Raw genomic sequence first — 23,932 nt, forward strand, 5'->3', positions numbered from 1 at the left:
GATGATGACAACAATCATTTCTCATTCATTCATTCAGTTGTTGTTGTTGTTGTTAATTTCTTCCTCGTGATAAAAAAATCGTCAAGAGAAAAACTTTATTTTCATTTTTAATCGTTAAAAAATGTTATGTATGTGGGCGGAAATATGGAAATCTTGTCTTTAACTATAGTATACTAATAGCTAAATGACGCCTGGGTAGACGTCAAAATTGTGACAAAAAAAAAATTTTTTTTTTTGTAATTCGTTATCAGAAAATAACAGCGGTAACAATTAACGACACACCCCTTTAAAATTAAATTTAAGAAAATGATTTGAAGAAAATTTTTAATTAAATTAGTGATTCAAATTTTAAAATATGTGGAAAAAAAACATTCGATTTGATTTGTAATCAACGAACGAACGTTTCACATAATCGTGAATGCATTACTGGCGGTTATGGTTGTCAGTTCTTTGGATTAGGTAATAACAAAAAAAAACAATCCGGCTATTTATTAATAGCTCATCTTTTCTTTTATTTTCTTTTTTAAATTTATTTTCACTTCCGTATTCATATCCGATTACTAATATCATATACTACATCCAGTGGCAGCATTGATCAATTACATTGCTGGTTAGCCATGGCTATGATGATAACACAACAAGATAATAAAGAAACAATTGAAAAAATTGATAATATTCATTCAAAATTGAATAAATCAAAACAAATGTGTCTTACGAATGTACATCGACAGATTCAGTTGAATAATAAGATTGCTACATCAATCAGACAATGTTGTCATCATATGCATTTCAATGATTGTATGGAGAAACAATGTATCAATTATAACAAAGGTGCTATCGATAAATCAATAATAGATAATTGTTCACAAATATTTCTTACAATAACCGATCCAATATGTTTACCTGTCGTACGACAACCTAAACAATATTGTGATATAAATGTTGGGTAAGTGTTTATTAATTAATTAATTAATTATTTGTAATTCATTTTTTTTGTGTCACTCTCTTATGTTGATTGAATATTTTTCAATTTTTTTTATTCATCAGTGTATTTGGTCTAACAATGATTCATTATAGTAATTGTCGTTTGCAAATGGTCGAATTTCTTCGAGAATTTTATGGTCCACCACAACAATGGCTTTATGGTGATGATGGTGGTGGTGGAGATGTTATTCAACAACAATCATTATATAAAAAACAATGTTGTCTAACATATACTGCATGTCATTGTTTTGAACGACAATTTAAACAAAAATGTCAACAACGATTGATGAAACAATTTCAAAAATTATCCGATAAAATGGCCGATTATCATTGTCGTTGTCCAGGTTTAGAACAAATCGATCATCATCAACAACAACAAACAAATGGTAGAAAATCTTCTGATCGACAAAAACAACAAAAAAATTGTACAAAAATAATTGAAGATGAATGTCAATGGATGATACCAGAAAATCGTCGATTGTTATTGGAATATCAGAATTTTCTTTCATATTCAATATTTATTGCTATTGTGACGATCATCACAACCATATTGTTTTGTACATTCTGTTCATCATATGGTATCATCGATTTTTTCCTACGAAAACTTCAACCAAAACGATGGCGATTCGGTAATGATAATTTGGCCGACTCACAACCATTATTTCGACGACCAATCATTGGTGGTGGTTTTAGATTTCAATTTATTCCGATTCCATTAATCAGATATCAATCACCATCTACAAGAAGTGGTGCTAGTCGTTATAACGATGATTCACCATCATCATCATCATCATCATCGTACATTTCTTCTACACCGAGTTCCAGTATAACAGCGATTACCAATTCACGTATCATTGATTCTAAACGTAAAACATTCGCACGAACTAGATCGATTCAATCAAGTTTAGTAAGCATTCGACGATCACCAATGTCATCATCATCGTCATCATCATCATATAGTTCTTCACCATTCTCACCAAAAATCATTGGAAATTTAAAACATCGAAAAACTATTGATGGACGTACCACCAAAAAAACTAAACACCATCATCGTCATCGAAAACGTAAAACATTTTCTGTATAAGCGAAAAAAAAATTTCCCAATAATATAAGAGAAAATGAGGTGTAATATATTTATTATTGTTTTGATTTTATTTTTATTCTCATCATCAAAACTCACATTCATTTTTAATAATAATAATAATAAATAACAATAATCATAGAATGTGGAAGGGGGATGTACAATCAATAAGAGATGAAGAATTTTGAAATTTAAAATCGAAAAAACAACCAAACAATAAATTAAGAAAAAAAGAAAGGATGGTAATGTTGGGTAGTAGAGGATTAAAATCAATCAAACACCATAAACTTTTTTCAGTTAATTGGATAAAATTCTACACCTTATTTATAAATTATATAAGCATGTTTAGTATGTAATGGATTGGATTTTGTTGACTAGAGTTTATTTTTATTTGTAACAAATAATTATGAAGAATTAAGAAGCGAGAGAGAGAGAAAAAAAATTCCAAAACAATCCACTGTTGTCATGTTGGTTCAACATAATTTCCAGGAAATGTTCCAAATTTACCCGTTAATGTTGAACGGCCTAAAAACCAACCATCATCACATTGAATAGTGACCGTTAATAGATCACCATATTGTAATTCTAATTCATCCGGTTGTTGTGGTTGATAAGGATAAAGTACACGATAGATTTTCGGCTTTGGTAAACAAAAACGTTCGACATTAGTACCTGGTTGTGAACGGCTTGCATCCGGTGCTCGTCGTATTTGATGCATTAAATTCGAAGTAGAATAACCGCCACCACCGCCACTACCCGATGTTGTTGAACCTGCTGGTTCTGATCTTGTTGAACTGAAATAAATTTGACTACCACCACCAGTGGTTGAAGAAGAATCACCAGTTAGGGGTGGTTGTGATTCATGATGGGCGTGTTGATGATGATGATTATGGATGTGTGGATGATGGCCATATACAACACTACTATTACCACCACTGCTGCTGCCAGTTTCAGTTGGTAATTGTGGCATTGATGCCATCGGTTGTATCGATGTTAATGGATGATGATGATGTTGAGGCAATGATGAGTTAGCACCAGAAATTGGAAGATTTAACAAAAGCATCGATGATAATGACGATGATGATGATGTTTCTAAACCTTCTTGGTTTTTTTCATTGGAACTATTCGATGTTGCTACCGTTGCCGTAATGATTGATGATGACTGTTGATCAAGAAATGATAACGAAGCACGAATAGCTGAAGCTAATGGCCATCCACAACGAAACGAAAGCAAATTGTATGCACGTGCAAACAAATGGTTGGTGATTATGGACCGAAGAGAAGCAGCAAACGCACGCACACACACGTGATAGCGCGTGATATTTCAACATTTGTAACATTAGAAAAGTAGCATCAGCAGAAGCAGCATTTAAAAATTGAACAAATTTAAGAAAAAGCAAACAAATAAAAAAAATGGACAATGGACAACCATAGATTAGTGATGTGATTCGATAAGCAAAGCACATTATAAGCAAAAAAAAGGTTAAACGGAAACTGGGGAAAAAAATAGACATTCTCAAATTGAAACAAAAAACAAAATTTGATTTATGAAACGAAATAAAATTTATTATTATAAATAGTCTAAACAGTGCTCTTTGTATATTTGTTTGTTTGTTTTTTTTTTTGAAAAAAGATTAGATGATTTGAGAATTTTTTTTCGTTTGTAAAATGAAAAACACGAAAAATAAAACGAACGACTAGATTGACCAGAGATAGAGAGAGAGAACGAAAAAACATTGAAGAACTTATAATCAGGATAGAACAAAGGAAAATTAAAAAAAAAAAAAACAGAAAATTGATGAATAAAAACATAACGGGGAGAGTAGTACCGCACACAATCAATCAATTAACGTTTATTAACTATTTTGATAATATATCGGTGTAAAAATGGTTTTTTAAGGAAAAAATAAAAAAAAAATAAAAATAAAAAAGGAAATCAGTCAATGAATTTTTTTTTCATGGGGAAACCAAAATACCCAAATGAAATAATAAAAGTATTATAATCCATAATGCACTTACCATTGGCAACTTGTTTCATCACTTCAACATAAGAAACGGGGAATATTCCCACATCTTGCCGTTCGTTCATGCCTTCATACCAATTTTCATCAACTCGTCGTAATAGTGTTAATTTTTCTCCCTATTTTAATACAATAAAAAAAATTATTTACAATACTAGGTTATTATTGTAGGTGTTGAAAAAAACCATACCTTTTTAAATGAAATCTCAACATTAGTTTTGGCATTGAAATCAAATTTGGCACGTGCAACGCCATTCGGTGATGATGTTTCATCAATGTCCAGATACGTACGTGGTACAAATCCCTTTGATAAAAAAAAGAGCAAAAAATCCTCATTAAAATTTTTCCATTCGAGTGATTGATCAATACAAACCACTAATCCACTGGAACAATCTTCTACTTCCATCCATTGCTGATTAATCTGTTTTCTTATGGTGACTAGATCGCCTTTTTTAACTGCCAATTCATTACGGGCCATTGCCTGGAAATCATACATTACTCGAGCCATTTTACCTGTTGGTTCTAATCGTTCAAGTACGAGAGAAAAAATTTGATTAGATAAAAAAGAAAGCCAAATTAAGCAAAAAAATGATTTAAAAATCCATCAATCTCCGAAAAATCTTCAATAAACAACATCAGTATCATTGACGATGATGAATAAGTGGCTGTTGCTATTTGATTATGAATTTAGATTAGTCATTTTGCAGCTGCTATAATATCATTATCACTAAATTAACTGCCAAATGGATTTGTTTATTTCATTCCATCGATTGATAACTCATGGCATATGATGTGACATTTCATTCATTCATTTGACTGACCATTATCATTGAAATCGATTTAATGAATGAATTTACCTTTGGTTGTGTATAATGGCCGACGATCATAACGATCTAATGCAACGACCGGTGGTGACATTGGTTGAGGAACATAATGATGTCGTTGTAGGCTATAAGTATTAGATGAGGTATTAACAACAGTTGTCACTGGTTTCAATGATGTACCCGGTAATGGACCACCACATGGTCCAATATAATGACGGCCATACTATTTTTTTCGATAAAAAATTTCAATAAGTATCCATAAACAAATTATAAACTCATAAACTTACCGATCGATTTGGTGTGGCTGAACTTGAAAATGAACTATCCTCTTCAGTAACAGTACTACCGGGTATTCGGTAATGAACATTCAATCCGACCGAATCCGGTGTCGCTGTTGATGATCCGCATGGCTGTTGACCCATCATCATTGTACTCCTGACTATAAATTAAATGAGAACAGAGACAATTTTTTTGAATTTTAATACTGATTCAATATAAGAAAGAAAAAAATTCTTTGGGCTTAAATCGAAGAAATAGGTCAACAAATTTGTATTCTATCTAACCTGGACTAATTGGGTCAATAGTAGCTGGTACAACAGAGACCGCTACTGTTGGGTCATCAATGATAATATTGGGACTATGAAAATAACTTTTCGGTACAGCTGATGATAATTTAGGTGGTGATGTAAATGTATCAGTTGAGAATATTTTCTTTGTCGTGGTTGTAGTTAAATAATCTGATTCTGTTTCCGAATCGGAAATCAAGCCACTATTTCCACTACGTATAGGTGGTGTTCTACCAGCACTACCCATTCGGGCTTTTTGTGGTGATCGTGTTTTTCGTGTTTTCGATTTAATCACACAAATTCGATCTTGTGGATCTTTCATTCTTGCCACTTTATTGATCAGATCCGGCTGTGTATTGAGAAAATGTTCAAATGAATGTGCTTTATCGCTAGGACGATGTGAACCGGGTCGTAATAAGCCACCATAAGCATATTCTGCTTCTTCTTCCGCTACTGCTCTACATTCATCATCATCATCATCATCCATGGTGATATCTTCTTCATAGAATTCATCCGATTCATCCGCATCGATTAATTGTACTTCGTCCACTGCTTCGAATGCAACAGATTTCTGTTTCTTTTGGTTACTGGTATTCGATTTTTTTGATGGAGCTGCATTGGTGGACACTGATCGTAATGTTTCATAGATATAATCAAAATCATTCGTTATTTGTGTTTGCCATTCATCAAGATTATCCCAATCTTCGCCACCAGGTTTTTTGGATAGGCTAAAATCTACACCGCTATCCGTATCAGTAGTCTGGTCAACTATATTTATATAAGGATTCGATGAAAGATCAAAATCGATAAATTTTTGAGGATAGATGAATACAATTTTGAAAATATTTTAAGCATGATCATTCATTCATGCAAATCTTGATTCATTTTGTGAAAGCATTAAGAATGTTAAACATTTTGTTTTGTATTTGGAATTTTCATCAGCAGCAAAAATTGTGTTAAATATCGATTAGGCAATAATATAACCCATAATAAAGCCCCATGCATCAATTAATTAATTTTGTAGAATAATTATCACTTACATTTTGTTCGACTACCATTTCCAGATGATAGTTGTCTCATTGGTGCTGTACGTTGCAAACCTTGAAATGGTATATCTTCACCACGTTGTACAGCACGATATACTGATGGTGATGCTGGTTGTGGTGCTACAGCAATGTCATAGAAAATAAAATTCAAATAAATAAAATGTACATTACACACATTCCAACCACTTACCAATTTTTCCTTTATTTTTACGTATAATGTATGATGAATCTGAATCATAGCCAGAACCACCGGATATACTATTTGTACCAGTTGGTTGATTTATACCCGTAGCTGGCGGTGATGTTAATTGATTAAAAACACAATTCTCATGATAAAAGAATTTTTTTTCCATTTTTGATGTCGTTGGTGATTGTTGTTGTTGTTGTTGTTGATCAATAAGACCATTCTCTTTTGGCGACAATGCATTTCCATTCGTATGTTTAGCATTCTATTATCAATGAAAAATTATAAAAACAAATGTTTACAAAAAAAACTAACAAGGAATTTATTTTTAAAAAAGTAAAAAAAAGAGAAAAAAGCAGAGCAAGAAAGCAAAGCAAAATAATTTAAAAAAACAGACAAAAACCCGAATAAAAAGAAAAAAAACGGATACACCCACAAAAACAACAATATCAATGAATAAAACACAAAAAATTAAATCCGAAATCAAATTACTAAATTGTTAAGAAAGAAAAACCGACCTCATGATGATGGATATCATCATCATCATCATCATCATCGGATACTTCATCATCACCATCATGTTCATCGTCATGGCTATCTTTATGTTTTGAATTACAAGGTCCATTTCCACTACCATCATCCTCATCATAATTATCGTAGGATCGATGATGGTCATCGGATTCTTCTTCTTCTTCCTCTTCATCATCATCATCATCATCATTATCCTCATCATCACCGTCTTTCTTATCAGTTGATAATTTTCGCCGCTTTTTCGATGTTTTTCGACGACGTCGAATGGTTCCAATTGGTGTTGGATCAGTGGAATGGCGACGTAAACTTGAAGATCGTGATCTACCACGACGTGATGATGATCCAGATCGTTTAATGGTGGCAGTAGTAGTAGCTTCGAGAAATGTAGCTAATAATTGTTGTTTAGTTTGTTCCAATAACCGTTGTTGTTGTTGATCGGTCATCAATGATGGCAATGAACGGCTTGATAATTTTGGTGATTCAGAATAACGTTGTGTTTGTTGATGATATCGTTGTGAATCGGATCTCTTTCGTGCCGATGATAATGATCTTGATGACATTCGTGAAAGACTTTGTGCACGTTTGCGTAGTTTAGATTGTAATTTCTTTGTTTTTTTACAAAAAAATTCAATTTTTGATTTTTTGGTGGAAAAATAAACAGAATCAACATATATATAGATAGATAAATAGACAGATAGAATGGAAACTAAAAACAACCAACCAAGCCAACACACAACACAAAACAACTATACATATATTGCTAATAAATAATGAACTGAGGATTCGATTACCTGATTAGCGGAAACGGCCGTTGTGGCCAATACTTCGGCAAATATTGAATCAATATAGTTGAAGATGTCATTGTAAAACTATTGATTGATTGAATTTTTAACAAACAAACATTACCACCACAATAACACATACAAAAATTGATTTTTTTTTTGCACAAAGAATATTTTGAGAAATAATATTACGATGTAATTACAATAGATGACGATGTAGAAAGAAAGAAGAGAGAAGAACAAATTTTTGGGCAGCAGCAGCAGAAATAGCAGGAAATGAGTGTGGAATGGATTTGGAAAAAATAGCATCATTGTTCGAAGCATATATTTGTATATATTTTGGCAGTAAAGTAGATGATGCGTAATAGAAAAAAAAAGAATCAATGAGAGAATGAGAAAAAAAATTGTTGTTTTCATTCAGTTAGTATCTTTACGGATAATTTATACTTTGTTTTTTTTTTTTTTTTGTAAAACGACAATCAAAATGCTTGTTTCTTTCTGATGTATTGTTTGTTATTTCCTTTCACAGGAAATGAATTTCGAAAACTTACCATCTGTCGTTCACGTTCAAATATACTATTACGTATACCAGGTTCATAATCTTCAATATGACCAATAGGAACATTTGATTGTTGTTGTTGTTGTAATGTTTGTATTGGTTTATTATCAATTGTAAGATGATAATCTGCAAAAAACATTTCGGCGATTGATTGTCATAGTGATTATCATCATCCACAATATGGGTCATTAAAATCGAATGAATAACGGTTGAAGGTCGATGTTGTTATGTTGATTGAATGATAATAATAATAATAATAAATGTGAAAAGTCAGATATCAATGGAAAACTATTTGATTCGATTTTTTTTGATTAATAATAATACTTACCGGTTCCTTTGAAACGTGGTTGTTTTACTTTAACACATATGGACTGATTGGCAAACATTGATCGTCGATCACCATTATTATTATTATTATTATTATTATTATTATTAATATCACCACCACTATGTATTTGCATTTCATTTTGCATATCACGTATAAACGCTTTATAACGTTCAGATCTATGTTGGATCGATGATGATTCGCATGATGGTTGCTGTTGTTGTGGTTGTTTATATTCCGGTTTGATCATGCTCTATAGATTTTGTTTGTTTGATTTATTAATAGCGTATATAATGATGAAAATAGGATAAGGAAACCGAATAAGAAAGAAATGCAACAAATTTTTTTTTGTTTATTTGTTAGATTCAGGCATTAATTTGAAGCATTGGGATTGGGAAACAGAGGGATTACGAAAAAAAAACAATGTTAAATAGTAGACCACTGGTTTCATTTGTTGTTCTAATACATTCAATTCAATTTCAATTTGATTGTTTCGGATGAAAATTATCAATTCAAACAAAAACAAATTCACAATTGACAAGAATGACAATTTCAAAGAAAAAAAAACTCACTTCACATACACAATTTAAATTAATCATGGCTCCAAATAAACAAACCAATCGAATTATAATGTCGTCTTCATGTTGTAAGAACATATATAAAAAAACAAACAAAAAACTATGTTTTCTTGAAAGATACAGATTGTCAAATTGAAAATTTAGTTGTTGTTGTTGTTCAATTTTTTTTCTGTACTCCGAAAAAAATAGAAAAACTAAACCCATATCCATTTTCATTCACTTTTCTAACACTTTTTTGTCTACACATACAATTGATATCCATTCTAGTTGATGATATTTTCCAATGGCATTATATATATACATATCAATCTATACATCCATTCATTCACAAACCAGAACATCTCAAACACAAAACATGCACATACTACACTTTTTTTTACTGACAATTTTATTTATTATCATCATCATGATCACCATCGTGATCGGCAACAAAAAGAAAATGAGAAAAGGAAAGAAAAGGCCTCATTGGGTGGTATATATAATATACATCATCGGGTAGAAAAAAAAGCAGGCAACTTGGCCAATAACCAAACAAACAAACAACCATAATGGCTGACAACAACAACAACAACAACAAAATGTGGCAATTGTTATTTCTAATATCTTGCGCCATACAAAGTGTTAGTGAAGAATAATACAAACACATCATATCATATAATACCAAAGAATCGATGAAGATATTTATTTTTAGTTAATGGATTCTTTACAAACAAACACATATACGTGTGCGTTGTTTATCCATGGTGTTTTTTATTTTGTGGTTTGTTTGAATTAAATTATTAAAACTATTATTATTGCTACTACTACGATATAATTTATCAGTCATCATCATTGTTTTAACCGTTAATTCACATTTAAATCATTTCAATCCATAAACTACAGTTATGCAATTAATTTTTTTTTTATTCTCTTTTTTTCTTGCTCATATACATATTTCAAACACACAGAAATAAAATGACTTCTAAACAGAGCGGCAAAAAAAACAAAACAAAAATTACATAACAAGCTAAGCAAGTTGGGATTTTTTTCATTTGTTTGTAATGATGAAAAATGTATAATAGTGTAACGAGGAAGAATTCAATTTTTTTTTAAATCCAAAATCAAAAGAACAAAAATTAAAAGGCAAGTGGTTACAAGGACATTTGATTCATTCATTCATTTAAAATGGATATTGTATCCACTGTATGTATAAACACACAAACAAAACGTATACCATTATTTGATATATATTGCCTTGAAAATATATTGTCAGTAGTCATCACTCACACAATGACATCTTTTTTTGTACATAACAATACAATTCATTGAAAACTAAAATGCTCATCAAATCAATCAACATTGACAAAACAAAAGAAAGAAAGATCGACAAGCAAGCAAGCCAGACAGCCAATAAATGAATAATAAACTGGTATTCATTTACATCGTGAAACATTAATTTTACGAATGACCACACTGTTGATTACTTTGTCCTATTGGCTATATCTTTTTTGGGCAATAATTATTGATTTGATTGTGACTAAATCAAGTTTTTGTTTCTATTCTTTCAATGTGTAAAAGCTCCAATGCCAGTAATCTGATATAATTTGAAATGATATAAAATGTAAGGATTTACTCACCGTTTTATCTTGTTGCTGTGTTGAAGACGATGAAGGTAGTGGTGGTGGAGGTGGCGGTTTTTTAATCGGTGCTGCATATGTTGATCCATTCTTCTGTATGGGTAGAATTTTTTCCGAATCACCATTCGTTATCATTGGTTGTGGTAATGGTGGTGGTGGTGGACTAAGAACCGATTCTTCACCTGTTGTATAATATTCTGTTTCATAAACATAATGTTGTTTTTGAGCAATTGTTGTGGACGATGATACGTCTGGTTTCATTTGTTGTTGTGCAGGAAAATGCCGTTCTATTTCTGTTGGTGCCATATTCGATGTAGTATATTCAACACCTAAACCAGTACCAGTAGCAATAGATCTTGGTAATGTCCAATATTTATGTACCGGATGTTGCCGAGGTTCATATACATCAGCTACATGATGATATTGTTGTTGTTGTTGTTCGGTTGATGGATGATCCATGATGGCCATATTACGTGGTAATGTTAATGATGATAATCCACTTGCAATAGATGTCGATATTGTTGTACCTAAATAATCGATTGGCGGTGTAATTGTTTGTTGTGGATCAATTGATACAGGTGATGATTTAAACTCAGCATATGTTCGTGATGAAAATGGTGGTGGAAATGAAACCGTAGCTGTTTCATTCAAACTTTTGCCATCAATACATGTTGTCGTCTGCTGCTGCTGCTGCAGTTGTGGCTGTCTACTTGAATCTACTTGTTGATCTTGAGCCTGAACCGTTGTACCTAATGATGACGTCTGCTGATGATGTTGTTTTAGGTGATTCTTGATTGGTTGCTGTTGATGTTGTTGATGATGATGACCGTTAGATAATGAAGATTTCGATGAAGCTTGAGGCAATAAAGTGTTATCAACTTGTTGTTGCTGCTGCTTTCGTTGTTGTTGTAGTAGTTGAGCTTTTGATTTTAAATTATCTAAATTTTCACCGGTTATTGATCGATGTTGATGAAGTGATAGTAGTTGACGTTGATCATGACCATGATCATAATCATCATCATAATCGGCTATTGAACGAGAAGTTGTTGCTGCTGATATTGATGTTGATGATGGTGACGTTGATAGTGATGATGTTGTTGTTGTCGCTGCTATTGTCGATGATATTGTTGTCGTTGTTGATGGACTCCAAACTAGATTTTTATAATTAAAATGAAATTTAGAAAAAAAAATCAGATCATTAATATCATATCATAATCATTATTATTATTATGTTATGTGGATCAATCCACATACGGAAGTCTAGCCTAGTCTAGACTATTGATGGTTATTTTGTTTTGCTGAATATTAATCGATTGGTCAACCAAGTCATTTGCTATATAGGAGTTTGTCTAAAATGAAAAAAATTTCAATACAAAATTCTTACAAACAACAATAATGGCAATTTTAATTACAAATTACAAAGTCATTAAAAACCACCCACGCAAACAAACAAACACATTTACACACTTTACTCTTTTCATCATTCATTGTGATAACATCTTTTCATTCAAACTCTCAGGTACTTGTAATGCATATGAGATGATTGAGATATGTGAAACATTAATTATGTAATCAGACCTATTTTCACTTCTAGAAATCAAATCATGTCCGGCGATGATAATGATGATGATTTTGGCAAATTACCAAGATTTGAATAGCTATATCCTCTACTTGTGAATGGATGAAGAAATATTTTCAAATAAATCTGTTTCTTCTCGATTATTCAATGCTCTAATTATTCGTGACATATTTTTTTTTGGTTGAGACAAACAAACAAACAAGAAACAAGAATTTAATAAGGGGAAATATTTTTTTTTCACTTTTGTCATGCAGGCGTAGGCGGTTTATTTGTGTGTGTGTGCGAAAAATCGAAATTGGTGCCGAAAAAAATTCGGCCGGATTTTTCATTTTCACCATCAACACATAGACAGGAAAAGAGCAAAAAACAAAACAAAAAAATCAACATGATGCATTTGATTTCTATTTTTACCCAGACACAATCCAAACAACATTCATTGCATCAATGAAGAAATTTTTTGAAGATTTTTATTCATTACCTAATCTAAATTCAGCTTATTATTACAACAATAACATTTGCTGATGAACTTTGAAATAGTGTCGAAAATGGTGATGATGATGATGATCTAAATCTAATCAAAATTAATAAAAATATATCAAATAACCAAATCAAAATAGTGGAAATAAAAAGAAAAAGCCGAAAATTTTTCATACAATTTTGAGATTAATTAATCATAATGATGACAAAATACCGGAAAAATCCATATACAAATTTTAATGTTATATATGAATAAAACACCTAAGTGATCAATGACGATAAATCCAAGCTAAGAAAGAAATGACAAATTTTTTTTTCTCCTGCAGCACAAACAAACAAGCGATTACAACAAACCATTAATGAATTGGGAACTACATAAAAATCTGACCTAAATTGACTAAGTATTTAAAAACAGGAAAAATGTTTAGAAAAAAAATTGTAAAAATAAATTTACAGTATAAACAGGATGTCATCGAGCATCAACAATAATAACCGAATATCGATTCGGCCAGTTTAATAACCCATCAAGAGAACGAAAAATGAGAAAAAAAATGAATTCCCATCAAATCCGTGATCGATGATCGAAAAGAAGATGAAAAAAAATTCAACATGAGAAAAAGACAAAAAAAAATTCACACCTCTAAATAGAGACATATTTTAAGCAAATATAGATAGATAGATCAATGGTCAAATATTTTTTTGTAGAAAACAAAAATTAAGAGGGATGAACTTTGAACTTTCATGACCTCATTCGCATACCACACACATACATGCACACCAATAGACAATGGATACCATTTGGTGTTAAATTTCGAAGAAAAAAAAATTTAATTCAAATTTCAAGTGGAAAAGCAAAAAAAAACTTACCCAAATTTTTATACAGAAAATTTAAAAAAAAAACCAATTTAACAAGAAAATTTCAAATTTTCAACATCCAACAGAAACATTCACCATTACAAATTGACAAATTGCAGAATTCAAACAACTGAAAATTATTGACGAAAAAACAAACTAAAAAAATTCTTTATATCACACACACACAAAACACACTGTGTCCGAATATAGTATATATGGAATAATGATTTAATTTGATTTGATGACAAAAAAAAGTGAAATTTTCTTGTTTACTATGAAAAAAAATGAATAAATGAATGAATAAATAAATTAGAAGCTAGAAGCTTAAAAAATTGACAACAACAACAAAAATTGTAAACCTACAATAAACTTCATTCTACTTTGGCGACAGAATTCAAATTTCAATATGTGACACAGACAAACAGTGTGTGTGTGTGTGTGTGTGCGTAAGATAATAATAGAATCGAAGAAGGAAAGAATCTAATGGCAATATTTTTTTTTTTTGGTTGCCAATTGGCTAAGTGAATGCAGTAACAATTTTTTCGTGTGGGTGTCATTCTCTTTTTCTATGTGTTGAATGAAATGAGTTCGACAGCAATTCAGTCATCATCATCACCATCATAGAAAGAAATGAATCGTAAATTCCGAATTTAGAATTCAAGTTGCAATTCATATACACACAAGTCCTCACAAATAACGGTTAGAAATGAGCAAAAACGAAAGCCTTCATCCCTATACACTTTTCCGCTTCTGAAAAAACTTACAACGATTATCCGTTATGATGTGATAATTATTGCAATATAATGGATAATTTGGATTTATCTTCAAACAACAACAACAACAATTATATCGATACAATGACATCTGGTCATCATCATCATCATAATCATCAGCATCTATTTTGCCATCGATAAGTTTTAATGACATTGTTGTCGTTGATGATGATGATGATGAAGATGGTGGTGGTGATGATGATAATGACTCTTTATGGTAACCGGAAGATAATGATGATTGAAGTTGATGTCGATGTTGGCGAGGTAAACATGAACTTTGATGGCAAAAATAACATTCACTGTGTTGATGATTATTATTATTATTATGACGATGGCCATCATCGAAAGTAATCAGTTTAGGTTGTTGTAGAAAAAATTTACGCCCAACAAAACGACAAATCTGATCGATTAATTTAAATTGTTCATTACGGTGGCGGCTATTTTCATCCGATTGTTTATCAATATCATGATTATCATTATCGTTTCGTTCTTTCAAACAACATTTCACATTGTTTAGATTACAACGGCGAATTTCAAGCAGTTCAATGTCCATTTCTATAATTTCAATTCTCAAAACAATATCAAAAATTGAAAAAATCACAGACAGGTAAAACTTTCACCACCAACACTGCGGACATCCAAAACAAAATAGTAAATAAATGCAAATATCAAAGATCTAAAGACAAATATGCACAGGTGTGTATGTATGCAACAGGTCATATATTGTAAATGATCATATCTACAACCACAGACAGCAAACAGAAAAAAATTTAGCTAAAATGAATCACTCAAAACGACTGTAGCCGCCTCTCTTTAACTCACTATCACACACACATCGATTGAACGTAAAAGAAAATCTCAATATAAATTTCAAATAAGAGAAAAGTCGGAAAAGTTCAAATATGAACAACCAAAGATAGTTTGATCATGTGATGTTTAGTTATTACTTTGGTCAAATGGAAACGACAACTATTCTGACTATATCTATTGTAAAGTGATTTCAAATTCTACTCACTATTTTTAGTTTTCGATGATGATGATGAGGACATTGATTTTGCCATTGTTGTTGATGTCGCTGTTTCTGTTGTCGCAGCTGTTGTTGTGATCATCTGATCACCATCGATTGGTTGATGTTGTGTATCTGGTCGAATACGTACCGTTTCAATATCATCATCATCTTCGTCCGTATAGTCATCATCATCATCGATATTTCTATCAAGATCATCATCCGGATCTAGTGATGATGATCGTGTGGAAATAGATCGTGTTTTATTACGTCGTTGTCGTATAGTTGTTACTTTAGATAATGATGATGGTGATGATGTTGTCGATCCAGATGATGTAAGTAATGAACCACCACTTGCTGATCCACCATTACCATCTGGTGATAGAACTAATTGTCCAATGTCATCGGATTGTTCTTCTTCCTGTCCATGACGATGACGATAAGTGCCATCTATCGATCGTGTTCGAATCGATCGAGTATATCGTCTTTGATGATTGGATAATCGTCGCCGTTGACTTTGACGGCCTGGATCATCGATTCGATTATCATCATCATCGAAATCAATATCACCATCAGAAGTAAAATCGGCTTTATTCAAACATTCAACATCACCATTGCTTTCGAAAGCTGTTGGCCTTTGTAATAGCGGTGAATGATCTGGAGCTTGTGGCCCAGTAAGACCACAATGACAATAATGATGACAATAACTACGATCACTATACATACAGGTGGGACATGATGATGATGTTGTAGTTTGATCATTCGTGGTTGTAGTTGCCGTTGTAATTGAACTTGTATATGACGATTGTTGAAGGGCTGGACATTCGGTTCTTGATTCGGCTTCTTTTTGCATTTCTCTCAGTGAATGATGTGAAACTAAACATCCGGTTGTTGTTGTCGATGTTGATGTTGAATCATTCATTGTTGTTGCCGTTGTTGTTGAATATGATGATGAATTATCATCACCACGTATTGCACGTGTTGAATCATCTGGATCTATGACACTACCGGGATGATGTAAATGATAAGATGGTGGCGGTGGTGGTGGATGATGATGAAATTGTTCATGTGGATGATAAAATGCAAATGGTGGCGTGCTTGGATCATAAAACAAATGTTGTGGTGGTGGATGATGATGAACGAAACCACCGGAATAAGGATAATGGCTACTCATCGAAAGAATTTTTCTATGTGCATTTCGTGATTCTGGTCCAAAATCTTCATTTGGTGATAAAAGTTCTTCTTCACTTTGATGTAATGGACCTATTCAAACAGAAAAAATGAAAAAAAAAATGTTAGATAATTGCTACAAATTTTATGAAGGAATGAAAACATCCGTATGTGTCTGTCATTCACGTTAACGGACCTTCTAAATTCGAATCTTTCGTTTCATCTAATCCCGAATCTTTATCCGGACTATTGCTACCATTTTCATTATTATTATTATTAACAATTATTTTTTCCGGGTTATTTTTTTCTATAGTTGAATTCAAATTATCAGCTACAAGGGATTGTTCACAATCTAATGAAATTATATCATGCATTAAATTATCATCATGAATCGTAGGGCCATGACTATCAAAACCATTGACTAATGTATTTGGAGTTTGTGGTGCATCAATTTCAATCGAAGTATTTGGTTCATCTTCTTCTGGTATTGGATATAAATGCCACCAATATTGTACAGGGAAATCATATACAATATGATAACGTTCATTATCCACATGATCTTCATCATTATCACCATCAACAATGTCATCATTATCATCATCATCTGAATTGTGGTTGATTTGATTCATAAAATAATCAACAATTGAGTCTGATTGTTTTGATTGAATTCGTGGAGGTAATGGTGGTGATTTATCATCAAGATCAATTGAATCTTCTTCTTCATGTAAAACATTATTTGTTGCTGATCGATGTATGACAATATAATCATGATCATCACTACTTTCATTATCAGTACTATTCAATGGTCCATTACGTGCAATAATTGCAGATTGATGTGTAGTAATCGACAACAATGATAATGATGATGCACATGATGATGATGGTGATGTGGATGATGATCGAAGTATATCCGGCAATGGTTCTTCAGCCGTTATATTAACAAAAGAATCTGCTTCATCTATATCATCGATTATATCAAAATAGCCTTTCGATTCCTTTGAATTCGTTTTTATTTGTTGTTGATGCGGCTGCTGTTGTTGTTGCTGTTTCATTGGTTTAATTTTAGCCATTTTTCTTTTTTCAAAATTATTATTATCAATATTCATTGATGATGATAACAGATTTGAACCAATCAATGTTGGAATCATTGTTGTTGTTTTCGATACGAATGTCGATGATGATGACATGTTTTGTCAAAAATAATCAAATCAAATAATAATGATGGACTGAACAAAACAAACAATATATCAAACACACACGCAGACACAGACAAACACACACACACAATATCAAGATTAGGCGTCAACCAATCAACCAACCAAAATATTCATTTAGTCACGAACATCGAAAACAACAAAACCAAGTGTAAAATCAATGAACAAATTCAAAAAAGCATAATCGATCCACACATGATCAAAAATCAAGGTATATCATCATCGTCGTTTGTGGTAGTTAAAAAAAAATTTCAATCATTCAAAACATGAAGATCACACATTAGATTTTCTTATTTATTTCAATTCTGGTGAAATAATAATGTTTTTTCTTTTTTTTTTTTTGGTATAGTAGAATGCTATCAACATTCTACCATTTGTAACTGGTTGTTGTGTTGGTTCAAATCGGGAAATATATTTTGTTGTCGCTATTCGGGTTAATACACAGACACAGACAACAAACAAATTACTGTATATTTAAATATACAGAAACCGATCATCAATATTATTATAGCAACAAAATAGCAACAAAATATCCGAATACATCTTCATCACCATCAACGGGTAATCAATGGTTTGTTGTGTTTATAATCATCATGTCATAACACATAACATAACATATACAAAAAACACACACATTGCAAAAATTCAAAATGTTTTTTTTTATATAAATCACTGTTTCAATTAGAAAAAAAAATGAAAATAAAAACAAACATAGAACAGCCAATACACATAGATACACCCATATACGTATATTTAATTCTCACACCATATTCTCTGCGTCTAGATGATCGATGATAGTGATGATGATGATGATGACATGAAGCATATGCAACAATTTTTGGACTGAAAATTTCTTTTGTCGAATAATAATTTCGTTACATCGTTTCACCAAAATGACCGAATGTCATCATCACCATAGACACTAATGGTGAATGATAGTCATAAAGAAAATGAATATGATATATGTAAAATAAAACAGGAAGAGATGACACAAAATATGGTGATGAAACGAAGAAATAAACATATGGCTACAATTTTTGATGACTACTATTAAAACAAAAAGTAATGGGCGTGTATGTGTATGTGTGTGTATTGTATATTTGGATCTAAATTTAGAATTTATGTGTTAAGCGAATAACCCGAATTGAATTCGAAGCCAAAATCCTATAAATGAATCAACAATTATCATCATCATCATCAAATATTCAAAAATTCAAAGGAATTATACAATCATTATGATGATGATGTTGACGGTTGATGGGTGTGTCGAGGGGTGATGTTGGTAAAAAATTTGTGTCAAACATCAAATCAATTATTCGATAATTAATATTGAATTATTGAATGAAAAAAAAGAGGCCGCGATTAACATCATCATAATCATGATGAATGAAACTAAAAAAAAAAAAAAAAAAATTGAAACAGTCAAACACCATCATAAAAACAATTCAAAATCAATGTGATGTGATAGGAAATTCATGTCAACCAAAAGTTTATCAGCAGTTTCATCATCATCATCATCACTGTTGTTGCCAAAAATTTATTCACTTAAAATTGAGTTAAGGATTGTTTCTGTCTATATTTATTATCTTTGTTGTTGTTGTTGATAAATTTATTTTTTTTTTGATTTCAATTTGCATCAATAGTTCATCGTTGTTTTCATCACATATCAAACTATAACACAAAAATCAAAACCCGACATGACAATTTATTTTAATCGTGTGAAATATATTTTTGAATTTTATTTTCCATCATCATCATTATCCTTTCAACCGCAAATGGCATTAAAATACGGAATTTAATTAACCAACAACAGTAGTAACAGTGATGGTGATGATGATGAACCGGTTTATTGTTCTAGTTTCAACAAACCGAAGTAATTTTTTTTTCATTTATAACATTCTAATGATGAGAACGGAACGATCACAGATGAAAATAATCTTGTAATTTTCATAATCATCAACATTCAGTACACAACAAGATAAGATAAGAAAACATTTTAACGATTATCGATCAGCATCATAATAATGTATGTAATATGGTGTGATCATTGCAAGAGTAATGTTGAAAATGGCAATGAATTTTTTCATTGTGTGTGTGTGTATGTCAATGTGATATGATTTCAGAAAATTGTCCTGAATCAACAATGAGAAAAAAAAGAACATTTGACGACCCTATTCGAATGCCATCGTGCAATGCAAGTTTTCGTGCATTTAGACACGTGCGCACAGACTATCTTCAGAAAAAGGCCAGATGGCCATGGACATATGATGTTTGCATAAAATTTGACGAGATAATTTATTAGATCTTTCTCTCTATCTTTACACATTCACATATAATATGACCTCAACGATCATATAACCAGAACACATTCAATCGACCAGATGCTCATTTATAGAACTAATGAACATGACACGTGCCTTAGAATAACAAAACAATAAAAAAAATATTATTAGGGTCTATCAATATCCTCACATGTAATATTAAACACTTTTAGGTCACACCAAACAATATATATCAGCGTGAAAAATAGAATCGGGTTTAACTTTTATTTGAATTTGTAAGTAGTATTAAGCTAAATAATCTCTGAGAATAGACAGACAAACAGAAAAAGTGAACATTTTTTTTCGTGGCACTTACCTTCACTATCTTCGGCTACCATAGACATTGCCGGTGTTGATATACCACCGGTTATTGTTTTACGTGTTGATCCAATAGATGATTGTTGACCAATTGATGCAGCAGAAATTGGTAAAAATATTGATGGTGCCAATTCCCAATCACTATGCCATCGTCGTACGGTTAATTGTAGCTGTCGATTCAATGTATGTTTAATAAGTTGATAGGTAAAATCTAACTTGGTCAATTCTAATTCATCCATTCCACCGAATGTAAAAGCACCGGTTGATGAATCATCTGTTTGTTGTTCTATTTGATTATTATTGACAATATTACTAGTTCCGTTATTGTTGTTGTTATTATTATTATCAGCATTTTGATTATTTGTTGGCGTTCGTGGCATCGATGAGGTTACGGAACCAGCCGTTCCAACATGATCTAAATGATGAACAACAGAACCAGTGGTTGTTGATGTTTGTTGTTCCTGTTGTGCATTTGTTGTTACATTTGTTGCCGTGATATTTGTTAATGATGTTGATGCTGTAGGCTGTCGATGTAATGTCAATGGATGATTGTCTAATTCAAAATTGTTCACTACAATAAAATTTAAATGGTTGTTGTTTGTGTTCGATGCAAAAGAGAAAAGAAAAGAAATTTAAAACTTATACAAAATATACAAATTATTATTATTAGGAAAAATTACATACCAGCCATAATTTCATCATGGACACGTAATCCACCTTTATGTCCACGTCCTCCACAGTTTACCTGATAATCGTTACGAAAAAAAACCATGTGAAAAAAATGAGAAAAAAGGTGATTAATTTATATATATTCTAATCATAAATAGAAACAAGGTTGTCATATATTTTAAAAGGTATGACACTTGAAATAATGTTTACCGATAAATATTGACATAACATATCATCAACATCATTAGCATGGTTACATGCAACATATTTACATATTTGTCCATTACCGTGAGAGGATTGGTGTTGTTGTTGTTTTCGAATCAATGATTGTGATTCATCATCAACAACAACACCATCTCCACCACCTAGATAACGGCAAAATATTTGCCATGATATAAATAGTTCCATTTGGAAAGATGTTTATTAGATGATGAATGAATGATGTCGATTATTAACATTTAAAAATGTTTGCATTACAAATTATCAAAAGTGGGTGAGAAAAAAAAGTTGACAAAATTCATGCCATTGATGATGATAGTGAAATAATCAATCAATCAGCTACGTTCGATTCGAACACACACACACACATTATCTTATAATAATCGTTATTCATTTCGAAATATAATCGATATAATCGATTAATGCAAACAAATCAACAAATCATCATTCAAATAAACAAATACATCATACCTTACTAATGAATACATTTCCATTACGTTGTTTAATACGAAAACCCCATGGTGGTCCACCTTTTAATATAAAATTTAATACTTCAACATGTTTGGCACAAGATCGACTCATTAATAATCCTCCTATTCGATTTTTAGTCGGTATTGATGATTTATTTGTTGTTTTTGTATTCAATGTTTGTATTTGATTCATTTGCTGTAAATGTTTGGCAGTGGTTGTTGTTGTTTCAATTGGCAGTATTTTTTGCGATTGTTGTTGTTGTTGTTGTTGAAGCATACACATCATCGATGGTATTACCTGATGATTATGATGTTGATGTTGTTGTATCCGATAAGGGCCATGATAATGTTGTTGTGGATGATTATGTTGTGGATAATGTGTATGATGATGAGCATTTATAATTGGCGCTGTTGTTATTGATGAAGAATCAAATTTTGATGATTTTTTCAATGATGATTTTTGTGGTAAAATCTGTTGCGATGTCTGTGTTGATGGTGGTGGTGGTGGATGATTGTGATGAAGATGTTGTTGTTGTTGTTGCGGACATTGTGAAGCATATGGACATCCAATTAGATTATAACTATAGTTGTTGTTGTTGTTCGTATCACCATCAATCGGATATAATGCCGAAGGATACGGCAATTGCTGATGATGATGATGGTGATGATGATTAGGATTAGAATTGACAGGATTTAAATGTGGATGATGGCCATACATTTGTCTATGATGAATAATCGTTGTTGGATCATGATGATGATGATTCATCATAACCATATCATCATTACCATTTTGATGATCATCATCATCACCATTACCACCAAGATTATCACCATCATTATCTGTATCATATAGACCAGCACCACTGGCCAATACACCGGTTATTATATCCATCCCAAAAAAATATGTGATTTATTATTGATCTTAGTAGTCAACTGATCATTGTCTCGAATATTATTTTGTTAAGATTCAAAAAATAATTTAGCTTTTCAAATCAAGAAAAAAATGAATTCCAAAATTTTCCAAATGAGCAATGAGCAATAATAAAAATAAAATGAAGGAGATATTGAAGACAAATGATGATGTTGATGATGAGGTTCTTTAGTTTGGTTAACTGGAACAATTTTTTTTTCGTTTACTATAGAATCAATCTCTGTGTATGTGTGTGTGTGTGTGTGTATGGAACATCGGTTAAGTTCGTTTCTTGGAACAGTAGACATAATACTCGGGAGTTTGCTCCGAATATCACATTCGGGTATCATCATCATTGGATGTTGTTTGGTAAAGATGTGGACGAAAGAGAGAATCATTACTATATATTAAAAAAAAACCAAATCCAATTCCATAAACACAAGGACAATTATGTTACAACCAAAAAAAAAAATTCCAATGGATAGAAAAAAAGACACTTATTTGGAACCTATAGTTTTTTTTTATTCTGTGAATCAATTCTCATCAAATTCATTATCCTCACTATAGATGGAGACAAAATCGTCTAAAACGATTGATGCGTTAATCCACTGTAACTGTAACTGTAACTGTTAATTATGCTGCTATCATCATTTTTTCACACACCCACACCATGAGATGCACATTGGATTTATGCAACTACTTGAATTTAAAAAGTAGTAGGAGCATACATCGATAGAATGAAAGAATATATCCCGTTGTAAACACATATAAATTGTGGCGCCTATTCGAATCCTTGAATCTTGTAAAATGAAAAAAAATATATTAACACAATATACACACACACACGCCATGGA

The 23,932-nt window shown here is 31.6% G+C and overlaps 2 protein-coding genes across 13 annotated transcripts; one reads left to right on the plus strand and one right to left on the minus strand.

The window, feature by feature from the left end:
• Window positions 1-93: 93 nt before the first annotated feature.
• Window positions 94-2,207, plus strand: LOC124489981 (uncharacterized). The gene is made up of 3 exons (XM_047052431.2): window positions 94-459; window positions 584-946; window positions 1,048-2,207. Exons 1-3 carry the CDS (start codon window positions 419-421, stop codon window positions 2,066-2,068), a joined length of 1,425 nt encoding a protein of 474 aa, XP_046908387.2. The 5' UTR covers window positions 94-418; the 3' UTR covers window positions 2,069-2,207.
• Window positions 2,118-23,220, minus strand: LOC124489911 (uncharacterized). 12 transcript variants are annotated; one of them, XM_075730501.1, is made up of 18 exons: window positions 22,170-23,220; window positions 21,495-21,555; window positions 20,809-21,381; window positions 15,797-17,050; window positions 11,098-12,248; window positions 8,907-9,156; window positions 8,571-8,704; window positions 8,029-8,106; window positions 7,225-7,842; window positions 6,713-6,971; window positions 6,517-6,642; window positions 5,474-6,244; window positions 5,198-5,349; window positions 4,944-5,133; window positions 4,460-4,608; window positions 4,277-4,390; window positions 4,085-4,205; window positions 2,118-3,268 (listed from the first exon to the last, which is right to left on the minus strand). In XM_075730501.1, the coding sequence occupies exons 1-18, from the start codon at window positions 23,058-23,060 to the stop codon at window positions 2,529-2,531; spliced, it is 7,632 nt and encodes a 2,543-aa protein (XP_075586616.1). In that variant the 5' UTR covers window positions 23,061-23,220; the 3' UTR covers window positions 2,118-2,528. The 12 variants fall into 12 exon arrangements, with proteins under 12 accessions (XP_075586616.1, XP_075586620.1, XP_075586618.1 ...); XM_075730505.1 differs by having other exon boundaries at window positions 2,118-3,925; XM_075730503.1 differs by lacking the exon at window positions 22,170-23,220 and adding an exon at window positions 21,690-22,041.
• Window positions 23,221-23,932: the final 712 nt, after the last annotated feature.

The sequence above is a fragment of the Dermatophagoides farinae genome, chromosome 4 (assembly GCF_024713945.1).
Source record: "Dermatophagoides farinae isolate YC_2012a chromosome 4, ASM2471394v1, whole genome shotgun sequence".
Classification (NCBI taxonomy): Eukaryota; Metazoa; Arthropoda; class Arachnida; order Sarcoptiformes; family Pyroglyphidae; genus Dermatophagoides; species Dermatophagoides farinae.

What these genes read in the sequence shown, in the direction of transcription:
- LOC124489981 (XM_047052431.2), top strand. Translation starts at nt 419, where the DNA reads ATGCATTACTGGCGGTTATGGTTGTCAGTTCTTTGGATTAG. An exon ending in TTGTCAGTTCTTTGGATTAG is followed by an intron (nt 460 to 583) that starts GTAATAACAAAA and finishes TACTACATCCAG; the next exon opens with TGGCAGCATTGATCAATTAC. An exon ending in TATTGTGATATAAATGTTGG is followed by an intron (nt 947 to 1,047) that starts GTAAGTGTTTAT and finishes TTTATTCATCAG; the next exon opens with TGTATTTGGTCTAACAATGA.
- LOC124489911 (XM_075730501.1), bottom strand. Translation starts at nt 23,060, where the DNA reads ATGGATATAATAACCGGTGTATTGGCCAGTGGTGCTGGTCTATATGAT. An exon ending in CCATGATGAAATTATGGCTG is followed by an intron (nt 21,382 to 21,494) that starts GTATGTAATTTT and finishes ATTTTATTGTAG; the next exon opens with TGAACAATTTTGAATTAGAC. An exon ending in ATCATCGAAAACTAAAAATA is followed by an intron (nt 12,249 to 15,796) that starts GTGAGTAGAATT and finishes ATAAAAATCTAG; the next exon opens with TTTGGAGTCCATCAACAACG.